The following is a 16,082-nucleotide window of genomic DNA, read 5'->3' as shown; positions in this document are numbered from 1 at the left end:
CTGACGGGAACTGGTAGAGCTGGAATTTGCCATCCTTTTACAGAGGGCAGTTCTGCAGCTGGTCTCTGTATTCCCAGGTATCTTCATCCCCTCTCTGGGTCACCCCTTTTATCCAAGTCCTACGAACACAGTACTGTAGTTAGTCCCGAGAGGCATGAGCGCCTTCTAGTGGCCAACACTATATCAAAATCTGGAGTGTAGGCTGAGGGGTTCTGTGAAAGAGACAGGAACTGGGGCTCCTATCAACCCTTTTGGCCCCAGGCTTTCCACTACCAGGTTCAGTCTGGGACCCCATCCCTATGTATGTTTCCTCTCTACCATTGTTTGGTCCCATCTCTCTTTGCTTATACCAGTCTCAGCCTAGCCTCTCTGCTTCCCTCAGTCTCGGTCCCAAAGGAGTCTACATGACAGGCAAATGAGGAAAAAGAAACTCTAGGTTCAAAGGATGCTGAGACCTGAGAGCTGAAGGAGGACACAGCTTGGGAAGGGGAGTTCAGCCAGTAACTTGCAAGACTATCCTTGCCCCCAGCTCTGAGGCAGCATGTGGAATCTGACCAGGCAGAAATAAGGGGAGGACAGGAGCCCCCTTCCAAGAGGACTGTTTCAGGTTCTAGTTTGTTGTTGTTGTTGTTTTGGTACCAGGGATTGAACCCATGGGTGCTTAATCACTGAGCCACATCTCCAGCCCATTTTATATTTTATTAGACAGGGTCTTGCTGAGTTGCAGAAGGCTTCACTAATTGCTGATTCTAGCTTTGAACTCATGATCATCCTGCCTCAGCTTCTGAAGTGGCTAGTATTACAGGTTCTAGTTCTTTTCTTTTTTAATATTTATTTTTTAGTTGTAGTTGGACACAATACTTTTATTTTATTCATTTTTATGTGGTGCTAAGGATCAAACCCAGGGCCTTGCATATGCTAGGTGAGTGCTCTATTGCTGAGCCACAACCCCAGCCCTAGTTCTTCATCTCAGAGGTGAACTGGATTTCAGGAAAGGTGGTAGGAGGATAAAGCCCAAGGTAGGGCACAGGAGCCATGCTTTGGTGCTGAGATGCCATCAAGGCCCCAGTAAAGGTCCAGTCCCTGATATCCTGCCTCTCTAGTTGTCTGCACACTTCCATAACCTCCCTCTTCTCATGCTCAGAGTAGTCCAGGACACTTTACAGCATTCAGAATATTTTTATTGCCAGTATCTAGATACAGTCTGCTCAGAGCCCCATACAGGGATCACCACCCAGAAATAAAGGAAGAAACAGATGCTGGGCATGTGTACAACATGGAAAATCTGGAGTTGTGAAATCTGGTGGTACAACAATGCAGACCAGCCTGAAGGTGGCTTTGGACCTAGATCTCAGCCTATAGCCACATGCCCATTTGGCACCCACTGCCATTAGGCAGGTCCAGATTCTCCATCCCAGCTATCACAGGAGACCATATAACATCCCTGGGGCAGACAGAAAACCCCTAGATGGGCCCTAGGCTCCTGGCTCTTAAGTCTCTGGGCTAGACCCTGGAAACTAAATACCATTCAGCTTCCTGGGAGGAGGTGCTGGGCAGTGGGTCAGAAACCCACTACCTTTCAGCCCTGTGCCAGCCCAGCTAGGTTCTAAGAAACCCTAGCAGGATGGTAATGTGGTGGTAGGGTTTGCAAGAGGGCAGCTCAGGGCAGCTCTGAGCAGCCATGGTTGCTTCCTTCAGTTCCCTAAAAGGTCATGGCACTAGGCACAGCTCTCCTTGAACCACAGTCCCAGAGCCAAGGGAGCCAGCTTCAATACTAGGACTGACACAGCACAACCAAGGGGATCAGGGCTTCTGGGACATAGCCCCCAAAACTGAGGGAGCATCTGCTGCCTGATCCAGACTAGGCTGCTCCTGGAGGTGAGAGGTAGGAGTGGAGTATATGCCCCTGGATCTGGGAACCATGGAAAACTAAACAAATTGCCCCTGCCTGCAGGGGGTACCAGGCTACCCCATGAAGCCTACCCCATGGCCTGAAGTCAGGCCACTGTGTCTACCAGTGAGGCCACAGGGAAGCCAGCAGCTCCAGCCACCCATGGCCAATAGCAGGCCTACTTGAGGCCAGCATGTGAAAAGGGTCACCCTGGGACCTGTGGGGGCAGGGACCATCGCTAAATAACATCTCTCACAGGAAGTTCAAGGGCCAATGGGCAGTGTAGAAAGGCCATAGGGGTAGAAGGAATGTATGACCCCCAAGTTGGAGATTGGGGCCAGGTACCAACCAATCCACCCCGCAGAGCCCATTTCTGAGGTCACAACAAATCCAACAGCAGCAGCATTCTTTCTATAAAGTGTCCCTTGAGTCCATGCTTATTTCCTCCTTCTTCACTACCATAGAGGAAGGATAAGAAACAGTACTTTCTCAAGGCAGATAATCCAAAGCCCAAGACCCAGGAGCTTGATGACAGTCCCAGAGACTGGGGGAATGGCCAAGCCATTCAGCAGCACCTGGCACAGAAATCAGGGCCCAAGGAGCACACGTTTCAGATAGGCCAGGGTGGTGGCATTGGCCAGCATCTCAATGTGCTCACTGCCTGGTAGCTCCTGCAATGACACTTGATGCTCCTGGAGGCTATGCCAGGCCTGGCACTGTAGGACACTCTCCAAGTTCACAGTGCCATCGCCATCACCAAAGCAGATTTTAGGGTCACGATCAGGGAAGTTCTCATAGTAGAAGGAGTCTGGTGTGGGGACACCAGTGCCATAAAGGCAGTGCAGCTGCACACCAGGTGGCACCAAGGCTTCAACCAGCCCCTCTGTGTCCTGCCGCATGAGCCAGCCATCTTCAAAACCAATGTCCTGGAAGAACCGTTGATAATCTCGCAGTGTGTAGTTGGTTGTAGGTGTGTGTACAAACACCTTCTCAGGTGACCAGGTATGATTGTAGGGCAGTAGCCAGCTGGTGGAGACTGCAGACCGCTGCTGCTCCCGGATCTTCAGAGGCCCAATGACAGGGATGCGGTTGTTGTCTCCTGCAGGGAGAGGACTTCAATCAGTTCTGTGCTGATGAACACAAATAGGATGGGCAGCAGGTTCAGGACCATGTCCTCTGCTGGATCCCAGCCAATGGCCCAGTCAATACTCTGGAATCTCTACAATCTCTACACTGTTAATCATCATCCCTACATTAGCTTTTTTTTTTTTTTTTTTTTTTTGGTGGAATTGAGGGTTGAATTCAGGGCCTTGTGCATGCAAGGCAAGCACTCTACCAACTGAGCTACATCCCCAGCCACTTCTACATTAGCTTTTATGGTCCCCTTCCACCACCACCCCCTTTTTTTCTGGTACTGGGGATTTAATTCAGGGTCTCCCACATGTGTCCTACCAGAGTTACATCTTCAGCTCTCTCTCTCTCTTTTTTTTTTTTTTTTTTTTGAGACAGGGTCTTGCTAAGCTGTCCAGGCTACCCTTGAACTTTTATTTATTTATTTATTTATTTATTTATTTATTTATTTATTTATTAGGTGTAGATGGACACAACACAATGCCTTTATTTTTATGTGGTGCTGAGGATCAAACCCAGGTCTTGCGCGTGCTAGGCTAGCGCTCTACCACTGAGTCACAATCCCAGCCCTTAAACTTTTGATTCTCCTGCCTCAGCCTCCCAAGTAGCTAAGATATTATTTCCCTTTATTTTTGCTACATTTATTTAGGAAGCAAATCCAAGTTTTGTGGGGTTTTTTGTTTTGTTTGTTTGTTTTTGTTGTTGTTTCTTTTGCATTTCCTCACAAGGGATTTAGGCAATACACCATCTCCCCTTCTCCCTTTCTTCCTAGTGATTTATTATATTTCCTCACCTGTAACTGGTACCCTCCTCCAAACATGTTATCACCACACCTGTGGGCACTGGCTTTGTCTAAGGTGAAGCAATAGGTCCTCTCTATCACATTGAACTATATACACGTTGTTTTCTTCCTAAGCTCAGAATAGAATTCAGCCAGCCTGATCTCATCCCACCTACCTGCCTGTGCACTGATCTGGGGCCATGATTATTGGAGACAGGGCAGGAGGGGAAGCTACAGACAGAGTCAGACCTTCACCTACTGGAATGTAACACCACAAACACACCCATCAGCCAGTGAGACCTCTAGGGGTGATCTGAACTTGGAGACAGGGGCCACAATATCTGAAAACAGAAACCATACGACCTTAGCTCTGCCTGCTGTGGACTTCTATAAGATTCTGAGGAAAGGGATGCCCCTAGGGGTTCACCTTCCCACATCTCACCCCCCCACTCCTGGACTGCCAGTGCTGACGACAATTTTCTAGCATCTGAGGAAAAGGAGGAAACTCTGAAATGGGCTGTGGCCTGAACTCCATCATGGCATCCAGTCCTGAATGTCTGAGTCATAACCTCATTATCCAGACAACTCAGGACACTGAGACAGGCGCTGGGCCTGACCCAATCATAATGAATAGTTGACCAAGCAGTCAGACAGTGCTAATGACTGGAGGAAGCCTGGCATGGTCCTGGCTCAGTCCCCAAAGTGAAGGTCCTCAGGGCTTCCACACAGTCCTGGCAAAGGGAGAGAAACTTCTTCCTAAAGCAGGAAGCCCCACCCCATGGCTACAACTAGAAAGTTCTGACAGTCATAAAAAGGCAAGTGGATTACGGAGGAACCAACAAGGTGGTGACTTTCCCAACTGCCAAGACAAGCAGGCCCAGCCAGATCTGCACCTGCTTCCTCCCTGCATTACCCACAGAGGCTCCCCCCTGCCCACAGATGGAGGTACAACTCATAAACAGGAAATGGTGGTCCAGCCTTCCTCCTCTGGGGCACAGGTGAAGATGAAGAAGTGAGGATGCAGGTGAGGGGGAATGAGAAGGTACTCCAAAGACCTTTGGGACAAACCAAGTTCAGCAGGCAGACATAGCAATGTGTGTGCATGTATATGTTTGTGCTGTATATGCACAAGCAAGTGGCTGTGAGGCCAGCAGTTGTGCCTCTCCAAGTACAAGGTGTGAGAAACACAGATTCCAAGGGCTATCAATTAAAGATGTGAAATTAGTAGTAGTATTAGATCCTCTTTTAGGAAAAAAGAAAAAAAAGAGATATTTGAAAAGGAATGTTGCTCTGGAGAAAGAAAGGCACTGAACCAAGGAAGTGACATGAAGGGTGTTGGCCTAGCAGGAAGGAGAGAAAGGAGGCATTCCTGAGACTAGCCACCCACACTGGGCCAGGTAGGTCTTACCTGAGGCCAGGACGCGCAGGGTCTTGGCCACGCCCCCCCAGGGAGCTCCCAGTGACACAAAAGCACGGATATACTTGTCCTTCCAGGCCTGTGGTTGCCGCTGCAGAAAGTAGAGTGTGTACATGTTGCCCATACTATGGGCAACCAGTACCACAGGGCCCCCATACAGCTGGTACATCTCCTCGATCATCTCTCGGAGGGCCAGGAAGTAGGGCCCGTTTTCATCTGCAGGCCAGAGCCAAGCAGGGGTCAGGCAGGAAGGGTCCTGGGGCTTGCACCACTGACCATTCTTCAGGCCAGACCCAGGACTAGAGGGTGGGGAGAGTGCTAAAACCCAAATGGAAGTGGTCTGGTTCCCCACCAGCTTCTATAAAGGGAGGACAAAGGGGCCCCTTTTCCCGTCAGTCTTATCTATCAACCCTCCCCAGGGTTCAGAGGCCCAGAGGTCCTGGGATAAGGGATGGGGAAGAATAGGACAAGATTGACCAGGGGTACTGGTGTGACCACAGGGGCCCAGAGATAGGGGAAAGCCCAGGGCTGAGAGCTCAAGACCTATGGCAGCTATGATTGCCTTCTGCCCACCTCCCAGAACCTTGAGGAAGGAATAAGGGTGACTTCTTACTTGGGGCTCGGCGCCAGTCATAGGGGGCCCCTCGGACATCTTCACCCTGTGTGTAGCCCCAGCCTACAAGGCTCTCCACCATGGTGTGGAAATAGGAACCTATAGACAAAAATATGCAAGATTAGAGAAGGTATAGCTAGCACCAGACACCCACACCACTACTGACACAAAGACTGTGATGTCTCCCAAATGGATCTCTGGAGGAGGAGTATAGAGCTCTGTGCCCACACTGATCAGAGATAGCTCACAGGTTACCCCTTCAAATCAGTAGGGGTTCTTCTAACTTGAGGAGTCCAGAAAAGGCTCTAGCCCCAGCCCCAGGAGCTACATACCCACACTGCTTTTGCTGGGGTCCAGGAACTCCAATGAGAAGGTCTTCCCAAAACCAGGGACACGCACGTCCACACCATCAGGAAACTGGGTGGCCCGGGATGTTCTGTTGTAAATCAGCCTATTGGGAGAGAATAGTGATCTGGTGATCCAGAGGTGACATTAAGCTTGGTGTGTCCCAATACTGCCCTGTGGGGCAGAAGATATGGCTCAATGGCAGAGCTAGATCTCCAACTACCATAAGAAAGCCTGGCTTGCTTAGCTTACACAAGGCCCTGTGTTTGAAACTTGGCACCAAAAAACAAAATGAGGAAACTGATACGGGGACCTGAGTCATACTCCCTTTTCATCCCCAGGGTTTAGTTAGATGTAAAAAAAAGAGACCAAAAAGTAACAAAGCATGTTTATAAAGCATGGATCAGAATAACCACATCCAGGGGACTGAGGTTGTTGCAGGGGGGTAGAGTGCTTGTCTAGCATGCGTGAGACACTAGATTCAAACCTCAGCACCACATTAAAAAAAAAAAAAATGAAATAAAGATATTGTGTCCTCCTACAACTAAAAAATAAATATTAAAAAAGATAACCACATCCAAACAAGAATCTCTCACTGAGGCTTACACCAAAGACTGACCACAGGACTCATGTCAAAGCAAAATTCCCTTCCCTCCAATGTCATTCACCCTAGAATGAGGTCCTAGACCAGCCAGAAGGAAATGCCAGTCCTAGCTCTGCTGTGAACTTCACACTTGACTCCAGAAGGTAGCCCATCTTGCAGGCTCCCATCACTCCCTCCCTGTAGATCTAGCTCTTGCCACCCAACAACGCATCACAGGGCAAAAGAGATGTTGAGTATAGCACATAACGGATTCAGACAGGGACCCCACCTCAGGGTCTTATGACTGTAGCTGCTAGGAGGGTGGGAGTATAGGAAGGTAGACAAAACCCAGAGGAATGTCATGGCCAGATAAAGAGACAGAAGAAAAGCCTGTGCTTTAGGCATTAGACCCAGTAGCCAGCCTCATCCCAATCATAACATCAATAGAAGACAGGAATGAACCATGTTCAAATGACTTGCTTAGTATCCCAAGGATATAGATATTGTATATATCTATATTTCACCTGCCAGTGACTATAACACACAGGATTTGGCCAACAAACTCCTAAAACCATGACATGTATGCCAGTTGCCTGATATCCCTAACACCCCTTTTGTTAGTTTTCTATTGATATAGATAATTTCTATAGCTACAGTGCAAAACAGAACAAGACACGAGGGACCCCCCACTTCAGGACTGAATACATGGCTGCTCTACCCTCTGCTTCAGGTAGGGAGCTGGGACGGCTTAGAGGAATGATGGGAACATGGGGTTGGGGGCAAGATAGAAGAAAAGTCTTGTGCCAGGCTAGGACTCCTACTGTGGCCTTGATGCCCAAGAAAATGTGAAGTTACCACCCACCCCCTTAAAGATCAGCCACAGAGGCTTTCTGGTACTTACCACAGGCTGTATTCTTACACTGACTATACCTCAGCCCAGGCCTTGTACCTGGCCTATATTATGAATGGGGGGATGTTGGGGGACAGGGATCACAAAATGCTGACAAGATCCCCAGCACTGACCCAAATAAAAGGTCCTAGGGGCCCATTCTCCATATTCTATAGATTATCCCAAAAGCCATCCAACAAAGTACAGAAAATTGTTCTAGAAAATCAAAGCAGGGTCTGGGGTTGTAGCTCAGCGGTAAAGCATTTGCCTAGCATGTATGAGGCACTGGGTTTGATTCTCAGCAATATATATAAATAAATAATAAAATAAAGGTCCATCAACAACTAAAAAAAATTTAAAGAAACAAGAAAATCAGCTAGGAGTGGTGAACATGCCTATAATTCCAGTGGTTCAGCAGGCTGAGACAGGAGGATCATGATTTCAAAGCCAGCCTCAGCAAAAGCAAGGTGCTAAGCAACTTGGTGAGACCCTGTATCTAAATAAAATACAAAAAAGGGCCAGGGATGTGGCTCAGTAGTTGAGTGCCCCTGAGTTCAATCCCTGGCATCCAAAGTGGGGGAAAAAAATAAAAAAGAAACCAAGCAGTTTGTTTAAAAATCTAAACAGGTCAGAGGCTCAACAAAGGCAGACAAGCCCCTCTCAGTAACCACCCACACCTCCAGTTGGCAGTACTTAAGGCCATGTCTTCAGTACAAAAATAGAAATGAAGATCAACAGCCCAGAAATAACCCTGATCACACACAAATCAGACACTGAGGAAAAAATAGTGAACAAAGCAGGCAACATAAACAGGGAAAGCAGGGTACCTGGAGAAGTAGCCAGTAGGTATCTGGAGAAAACTTTAAATTTGTGAAAGTTTATTGAGCATGAGTGTTCTTGCTTCTACTGCTATAAAGACAGTTATAATCCCTGCCCTCAGGAAAGTCAGTGTGGGAGGGAACATTAACCTGGAGTCACACAATTTCTGAGTTTGAATTCTGATTTTGCCACTTATTAGCTGAGTGAGTAGTCAATTTTGTAACTTTTTTGAGTTTCCAGATTTCCTTAGTCCAGAACTAAAAAAATCTTAGTCTTGTTTTGAGGTGTTGAGGATGGAATCCAAGACCATGTACAGGTCAGGGAAACACTTAGTAGCCAAACCTCCAGTCCCTGGAAAGCAAGTTTAAAAACAGCACTCGTTCGCTTAGTGTGGTGGTACTCACCTATAAACCAGTGACTTGAGAGGCTGAGGCAGGAGGATCAATGCCCAGTACCAAAACATTCTGAGAAATGGGTCATTTGGCAATTTCATTGTGTGATCTGTTATGATTAGATATGAATTATCCCTAGAAAGCTCACGTATGAGGCAATGCAACAAATTTCAGAAGTGAACTGATTAGGCCATAAGCATAACCATATATATATATTTTTTTTTAATTTTTAATTTTTTTTATTTTTTAGTTGTAGATGGACTCATATCTTTCTTTATTTTTTTATGTACTGCTGAGAATTGAACATAGTGTCTCATTCGTGCTAGGCAAGTGCTCTATCACTGAGCTAGAATCCCAGCCCCCAGATATATATTTTGTCCCTTCTGAGTAGAGCACTCTCTCTCTCTTTTTTTTTTTAATATTTATTTTTTTTTTAGTTTTCGGCAGACACAACATCTTTGTTTGTATGTGGTGCTGAGGATTGAACCCGGGCGGCACGCATGCCAAGCGAGTTCGCTACTGCTTGAGCCACATTCCCAGCCCTAGAGCACTTTCTATCTCTCTGCTTCCTGGTGCCATACTCCCCGCTACTTTCTTCCACCACACACTTCCACCATGATGTTCTGCCTCACCTCAGGCCAAGAGCAATGGAGTCAGCTATCTATGAGCTGAGACCTCTGAAACTGTGAGTGCCAAAATAAACTTTTCCTCCTCTAATTGTTCTTTCCAGGTCTTTTGGTCACAGCAACAAAAAAGCTAACTAAAGCAACATCATAGAGTGTATTAACATGGCATATTATTTTGCAGTAACCCCCCTTTCTTTTAATAAGTATGAGTACACTCTAAAATAACAATAAAATATTGTGTAAGTAAATACATAAATCAGTAATATAGTGGTTTACTATTATTATTTTTTTTCATATTTTTAAATTTTTAGTTGTAGGTGGAAACAATACATTTTTTTTTTTCACGTGGTGCTGAGGATTAAACCCATGCTTTATGCATGCTAGACAAGTGCTCTTCCTGAGCCACAACCCCAGCTCCTGGTTTACTATTATTATCAAGTATTATGTGACTCAGGAAGCTGAGGCAGGAGGATCACAAGTTCAAGCCAGCCTCAGCAAAAACGAGGTGAGACCCTGTCTCTAAATGAGATACAAAATAGGGCTGGGACTCAGTGGTCCAGTGCCCCTGAGTTCAATCCCCAGTACCCCCGCCCCCCAAAAAGTATTATGTACTGGGTTATTTACACCAGCACCACCATAAAAGATGCATAATGCATTTCATTATTAGGGTTAAATGGTTACATCACTAGGTGATAGTATTTTTTTTAGCTCCATTATAATCTTAGGAAACCACCATTACATATGCAGTCTGGGATTGAATGTGGCATAAGACTGTATACAAAATGTACAGTGCCTATATTTAATTTTGGGGAATCATCCTTTTAACATAGTTTGGCACTTGATGGTTAAAGGAAGCATTCATTCGGCCTGGGGAAGGATTGGCAGGAGAGACTTCATAAAGGAACTACGGTCAGGTTTTCAAGGGTAAATGGGAGAGAATTTATCAGATGAAAGTGTACGAGTAAATTCCATGTGGAAAAAACAGCATGTACAAAGACATGAAGACACAGCATATCCTAGGAAGAACAAGCAGCTAGAGAGGCAGTTGTGACCAAGACCCAGACAAAGGGAACAGTAGAGCCATAGATAGGGGCTGGACGAGGCATAGAAACTATGTGTAAGGTCTGAAGGGTGAGGGCTAAACTGGAGAGAGGAAGGACAAGAGCAACAGAAAGGGGAAGAGAGTTCTTCCTAGCAGAGTGCAGAGGTGGCTGACCGACCAGATCAGAACAGATTGAGGGCCTGGGGAGGGAGAGGTCACTGACCTCAAGGTTTCTTGAGATAGAGATGATAAGGAAATGGACTCTGAAGGCCTTCCTGGGCCCCACGGGTGAGTGGTACCTGTCCATGTGCCCCAGCCCCCACCTGATATTGTCAATCCAGCAGTCAATGATGACAGGCAGCAGCAGTTCGAGGTTCAGCCAGAGAGTGAAGTAGCTGTCGGTCCTCTTGGAACAAAGGTAGTGCACTACGGAGGGCTTGTCCAGCTTTGCTTCCAATTGGTTACCCAAATCACCAGGCACTGTGGGGGTACAAAGGACATCTGTGAACTCTGGCAAGCTGGAGACCCCCAAGAACCTTCAAGTCTACAGCAGGACTGCCTCCTCTCTGCAGAGCCATGGACATAATGACAGACCTCTGCAGTTCCACTCTGCAAATTAAAGCACAGGGCAGGAAAGTCAGAAAGCAGGGACCTTGACATAGAAGCCAGGGTATCATCTTCATGCAGATCAGCTATTACTGTTGTAGGGCACATACAGTAGCACAAAACAAAGCCTATGGGTACATACTCTGTGGAGGACTTGGGAGAGGCCTGACATGTTTGTGGGGAGGCCCCTAACATTCTCCCAAACTCCAGATAAAATAAATCTTCACTGGAACTTCCTCCTAGGCCATTCAGATTACTGGAAGGGGCTTTAGGGCAAAGTCACTTCCCCCTGCTAAGCTTCAGTTTCCTTATCTGACAAATAAGATCTTAACCTGAACCATCCCCCACAAGCACATACAGGGTTTCTTTTCTTTTTTTTTTTTTTTCCTAGTTTCTATAGTTAATGGATCCAAATAAGAGCTCTGACTAGAAGGAGCTTGGGAGACCCCTCTGAGTTTTCTCAAATCCCTAAAATTTGGGGTGGGATTGTGGCTCAGTGGTACAGTGCTCACCTAGCATGCATGAGGCACTGGGTTCAATCCTCAGCACAACATAACTGTAAAATAAAAATATTGTATCCATCTAAAACTAATTTTTTTTTTAAATTTGGCCAAGACTATAGCCCTGTCATTAGATAGAAATCCTTAAGGCCTAAACTTCTATTTAAGTCATCCCAGGCTACAAAAAAAAAAAAAAAAAAAAAGACACACACACACACACACACACACACACACACACACACACAGAGACGGCCTTGTTCTCCCTGAGAGAGGAAGTGGGAAACAGGATAACACAGGGGCAACTGAACTGAATCCAGACAAGGCAGTCTAAGGTAGGGTTGTCGGAGGGAAGCCATCAACAGAAACAGTCATGAGAAGCTTGGTGGTACCTGCTGGACTACTAAGGTCCCCAGGCCTTGCTAAAAGCCAAAGTCCAAGAAAGTTCCAGAGGGTAGATCATCTGGAGAGCCCTAGCAAAGCTGGGAGCTGGCATTGGTGACAGCTATCCTGAAATAGCACACAATTCTAGTCACAGCCTAGTAAGGTGTGGGTGTGACCAGATCCCAAAGATGACTTGACTACAACCCTGCAACCTGTTTAGTCCACTCAGAGCCCTGGACCCCTTATGACACCTAAGCCTATCACCATTGCTTTACTGCCCAGTATTCAATGCCCTTTATAGTCTATTTACTCCTATTGACCTTTTCAGGCCATACCTGCCCCCACATGCCATGCTCTCAACACTTCCCAAACACAGCTCCATTTAGGATCCTTGACCACTGATGAACAGCCAGCATTTAGCGCCCTAGACATTCACTGCTTACTGACTGAACCCAGCCCAGCACAGGGTGTGTCCTCCCTGTGCACCATTCCAGTGTTTTCAGGGTAGAAGACACTTCCTTTAATGATGCAGGTGCAAAAGGCAAGGAGTCTCCAGTGTGAAGAAAATATGCCTCTGGACTAGGCAGGTTACTGCCTCCAACAAAGGGGGAAATGGCTGAAAGAGGAAGTCACCAGATCTGCTTTTCCCAGATACCCTTTGCCCTGGTCAGACTATTAGGCCTCTAAAAATAGCAATGGCCACTTCCTAAGACCCCCAGCGCCTAGAACTAGGATAAGAGTCATACAAGGTTATTTGCCTCAAATAACCTTGGGAGGGGTTATCTTTATCCCCACCTAACAGATAAGGAAACAGAGAAAGGTGGGAATGGTTTGCCTAAAAAGTTTCTTCCCCTTCTCTGGCTTCTACTATCTCTTGGCATCCACATCTAGAGGATTCATCCTCAAGGTCAACTCCACCACTGCCTGCCAAGGGGTCTCTGAGTTAACACTATCATCCCAATTCCCTGAGAAAATGGGCAGGTTAATATTCTATCTGCTCAGGCTCCTTTAAGATCTGAGGCTCCTTTGCTGACTTAAGCAAGGACTGGACAAATTAATGAGTAAGTTAGTACCAATTCAGGCAAAAAGTTTCTGTGTGCTAACCATATACTTCCCAATGCCACACCCCTCATGCTCAGAACTCCCTAGCCCACACATGGCTTCTTGTGACCCCCAGGATAAAGTCCCTATGACCCAACAAGTCATGAGCCCTACCCAATTCACTTCCCCCATCACACATTCCAGCCAGCCAACCCAGAGTTTGCCTATCTCCTGATTTGTAGTTCCTTCTCCCTGGAAGGAATCTCCCTATTTGATCTCCATCATACTCCAGAAAGCCTTCTCTGACACCTACTCATCCAGGTTGGTTTGCCCAGCAGACTCCATCTCTGAGGGTCACTGTTAGTCCCACTCTGGAAAGCTGGGGAGAAAGGATCAAGACAGCACGAATTCCAAGGTGTATCCAGGCCCCAGAATCCCCCAGGGGAATTTCTTTCTTCCCTTTTTTTTTTTTCTTTTTTGGTACGGCAGATTGAACTCAGGGGGACTCGATCACTGAGTCACATCCCCAGCCCTTATATGTATTTTATTTAGACACAGGGTCTCACTGAGTTGCTTAGCACCTCTCTTTTCCTGAGGCTGGCTTTGAACTTGCAATCCTCCTGCCTCAGCCTCCCGAGCTGCTGTGATTACAAGCTTGCTCCACCACACCTGACTGAGCATTTCTTGACCTGGAACTTCTACTGGGACCTCCTGAAATCATGCTGCCTATCAACTCTACTCTTCCGTGGTCTGCATCATCCCCACTAAAATATCCCCAGTAGAAAAGCATGGGTGGGGGGCTGGGGATGTGGCTCAAGCGGTAGCGCGCTCGCCTGGCATGCATGCGGCCCGGGTTCGATCCTCAGCACCACATACAAACAAAGATGTTATGTCCACCGAAAACTAAAAAAATGAATTAAAAGAAAAGAAAAGCATGGGTGGGCAAAGGAGGGGTGGCTGCAGCAGACTCAGTATGTAAGGTATGCCTCAGTGTGCCTCTGCTCCCTGGAGTCCTGGGCAGGCCACTGACACACCATCTCTAAATGGGAAATATGGGCTGAAAGAGGCACCTAAGGCTCTCCAGTGTCTGACCCTGGCCCACCAATACAAGGAAACACTGGTTCCTGTGTAGTTGCCAGGCCTCAAACCAAGGAGGGAGTGATCAAGGAAGTCACCCAGTCCCAACAGCCTGGTCTAACTAGAAGGGGTGAGTGTACATGCATGTTCCCTGACACCTGTCCATGACTATTGTCCCAACCCTTTCCCCTGTCTTCAGTAATCCTGTTTCCCTGAGGCCTTCCTCCCTCAGGCTCATTGCCATCCATTTGATAAGTTGAGGGTGAGGGAAAATGAGCTTGGTGACCAGCTAGAATAGCAATCTTTTCCCCAAATACCTTGCTTCCAGCAGTGCCCTTTGAAACCTGGAACGTACCAGACTACTTGAGGGGTTAAAAGTAACAGCTAGTTCAGACCAAGGCCAATGAGAGGCCAACTCTGAGGCAACCCTGCCCACCCCACCAGCCCCAGGAGTAGAGCCCAACGGCCTCTTTCCAGCTACAAAATAGGGATAGGGCGAAGCAAAACTTGGCACTGCTGTGGGACTGCTGATGGAGTGGACAACCGGGTGGTATCACTCCCACTCACTCCCATTTTTTTTTTTTTTTAAACCAGGGGCAGGTGGTAAGAGGCTGACCACACCCTTGCCCAGAATGGCGGGTGGTGGACTGGCAGACCCAGGTGACAAGACGGATATCAAGACGATCCCCCATTTCACTATTAGATGCAGACCGGAGAGAGGCCCTGTTTCTCCCAGTCCAGTTGGACCGACCCACCACCAGACGCACGCCTCACCCAGCACCACTGGGGGGTGACGTTGGGCCTGGAGCGCCGGGTCCGCGAGCAGCAGCAGCAGCAGCAGCAGTTCAAACAGGAGGCCACTCGGGAGCAGGGCCTTGCGGCAGGGACAGAGGCGTAGGTCCATGGCGTGCGGCGGCAGACTGCAGGTCCGAGGTGCGGGTTCAGTGTTCCGAGCTCGTGCCTAGGCCGGGGCGGTGGCTAAGAGCTTAACCCCGCCGCCCGCGGCACCTCCTGCAAACAGCCTGCCAATAGCGACTCGCCATCAGATGCGTCCCTCCCTCCCTAGCTCGCGGCCCCGCCCTTGTCCACCCAGGGGTTGGCTCTCTCCACCGCGCTGCGTGCCGAGAGCATCGATCAGCCCTTCTAGGGGCCGCTGGGCTCCCGGCTCTCAATCTCCCTGGCCAACCCAACTCACCCGGTGCGTACCCATCGGAGGTCCACGCTGGGCAGCCCCCATTCCAGATCCTGGAGCCTCCCAAACCTCGAGGATAGGAAACCCACCTGGCCACTAGAGGGATACCGGGTCCCGAGCTCGTAGTGGCTTAACTACCCCTGGCAAAGCAAGAAGAGGGGAAGTGAGTCAAGGGGCCGTTCTTGGGCCTTAGGTTACCAGCAGTTAACCTGGACCTTTGCACAACCCCCACACCAGCTCTTCCCAACTTGCTCTGAGGGTACCTGGGTTTAGTCACCCGGCTCAAGGACCCTCTACCTAGGTCCTGACCTTGTGGTTATGGATACTAGTCAGGTTGTGGCTCAGCGTAAGCGTTTTGGGAGTGGAGCCTGGGGTAACCCAACCAGATGAGGCAGTTCCGGATGGGAATGGGCTTGAGCCTGGACCCTGAAGAGTGGAAAGGGCATTAGGAGCTTGTGTTGCCTCCTACTCCACTCCAAGCAAACCTGGGGATCCAGAGAGGTCACAGACTCCCTACGCCAAGAATCTGGGGCAAACAATGTGGACGAAAACTGGACAGCAGCTAGGTTATCAACAGCCATGCCTCATTCTGGGATAAAGAGACCAGTATGTTTGGGGAATGGAAGTCATGGTCTTCCACACATCCCTTCCCTGGGGCCAGATACACCCTGTTCATCCCTGTCTGGTTCTAGGACCTCTGTCTAACCACTTCCCTCTTCTTGGTAAGCAGCTGTGTTAAAGCTGATCTCTATCTTG

At 48.1% G+C, this 16,082-nt stretch overlaps 1 protein-coding gene across 2 annotated transcripts; it reads right to left on the bottom strand.

The window, feature by feature from the left end:
- Positions 1-1,175: 1,175 nt before the first annotated feature.
- On the bottom strand, positions 1,176-15,109 carry Pla2g15 (phospholipase A2 group XV). 2 transcript variants are annotated; one of them, XM_076838287.2, is made up of 6 exons: positions 14,909-15,109; positions 10,853-11,009; positions 6,166-6,284; positions 5,834-5,932; positions 5,212-5,436; positions 1,176-2,990 (listed from the first exon to the last, which is right to left on the bottom strand). In XM_076838287.2, the coding sequence occupies exons 1-6, from the start codon at positions 15,036-15,038 to the stop codon at positions 2,479-2,481; spliced, it is 1,242 nt and encodes a 413-aa protein (XP_076694402.1). In that variant the 5' UTR covers positions 15,039-15,109; the 3' UTR covers positions 1,176-2,478. The 2 variants fall into 2 exon arrangements, with proteins under 2 accessions (XP_076694402.1, XP_076694403.1); XM_076838288.2 differs by having other exon boundaries at positions 2,791-2,990; positions 5,212-5,311.
- Between the last annotated feature and the right edge of the window lie 973 nt (positions 15,110-16,082).

The sequence above is a fragment of the Callospermophilus lateralis genome, chromosome 18, assembly GCF_048772815.1.
Source record: "Callospermophilus lateralis isolate mCalLat2 chromosome 18, mCalLat2.hap1, whole genome shotgun sequence".
In the NCBI taxonomy this organism is placed as follows: domain Eukaryota; kingdom Metazoa; phylum Chordata; class Mammalia; order Rodentia; family Sciuridae; genus Callospermophilus; species Callospermophilus lateralis.
Note: the sequence above shows the minus strand (reverse complement) of the source record. Positions and strands in the feature narration are given on the sequence as shown.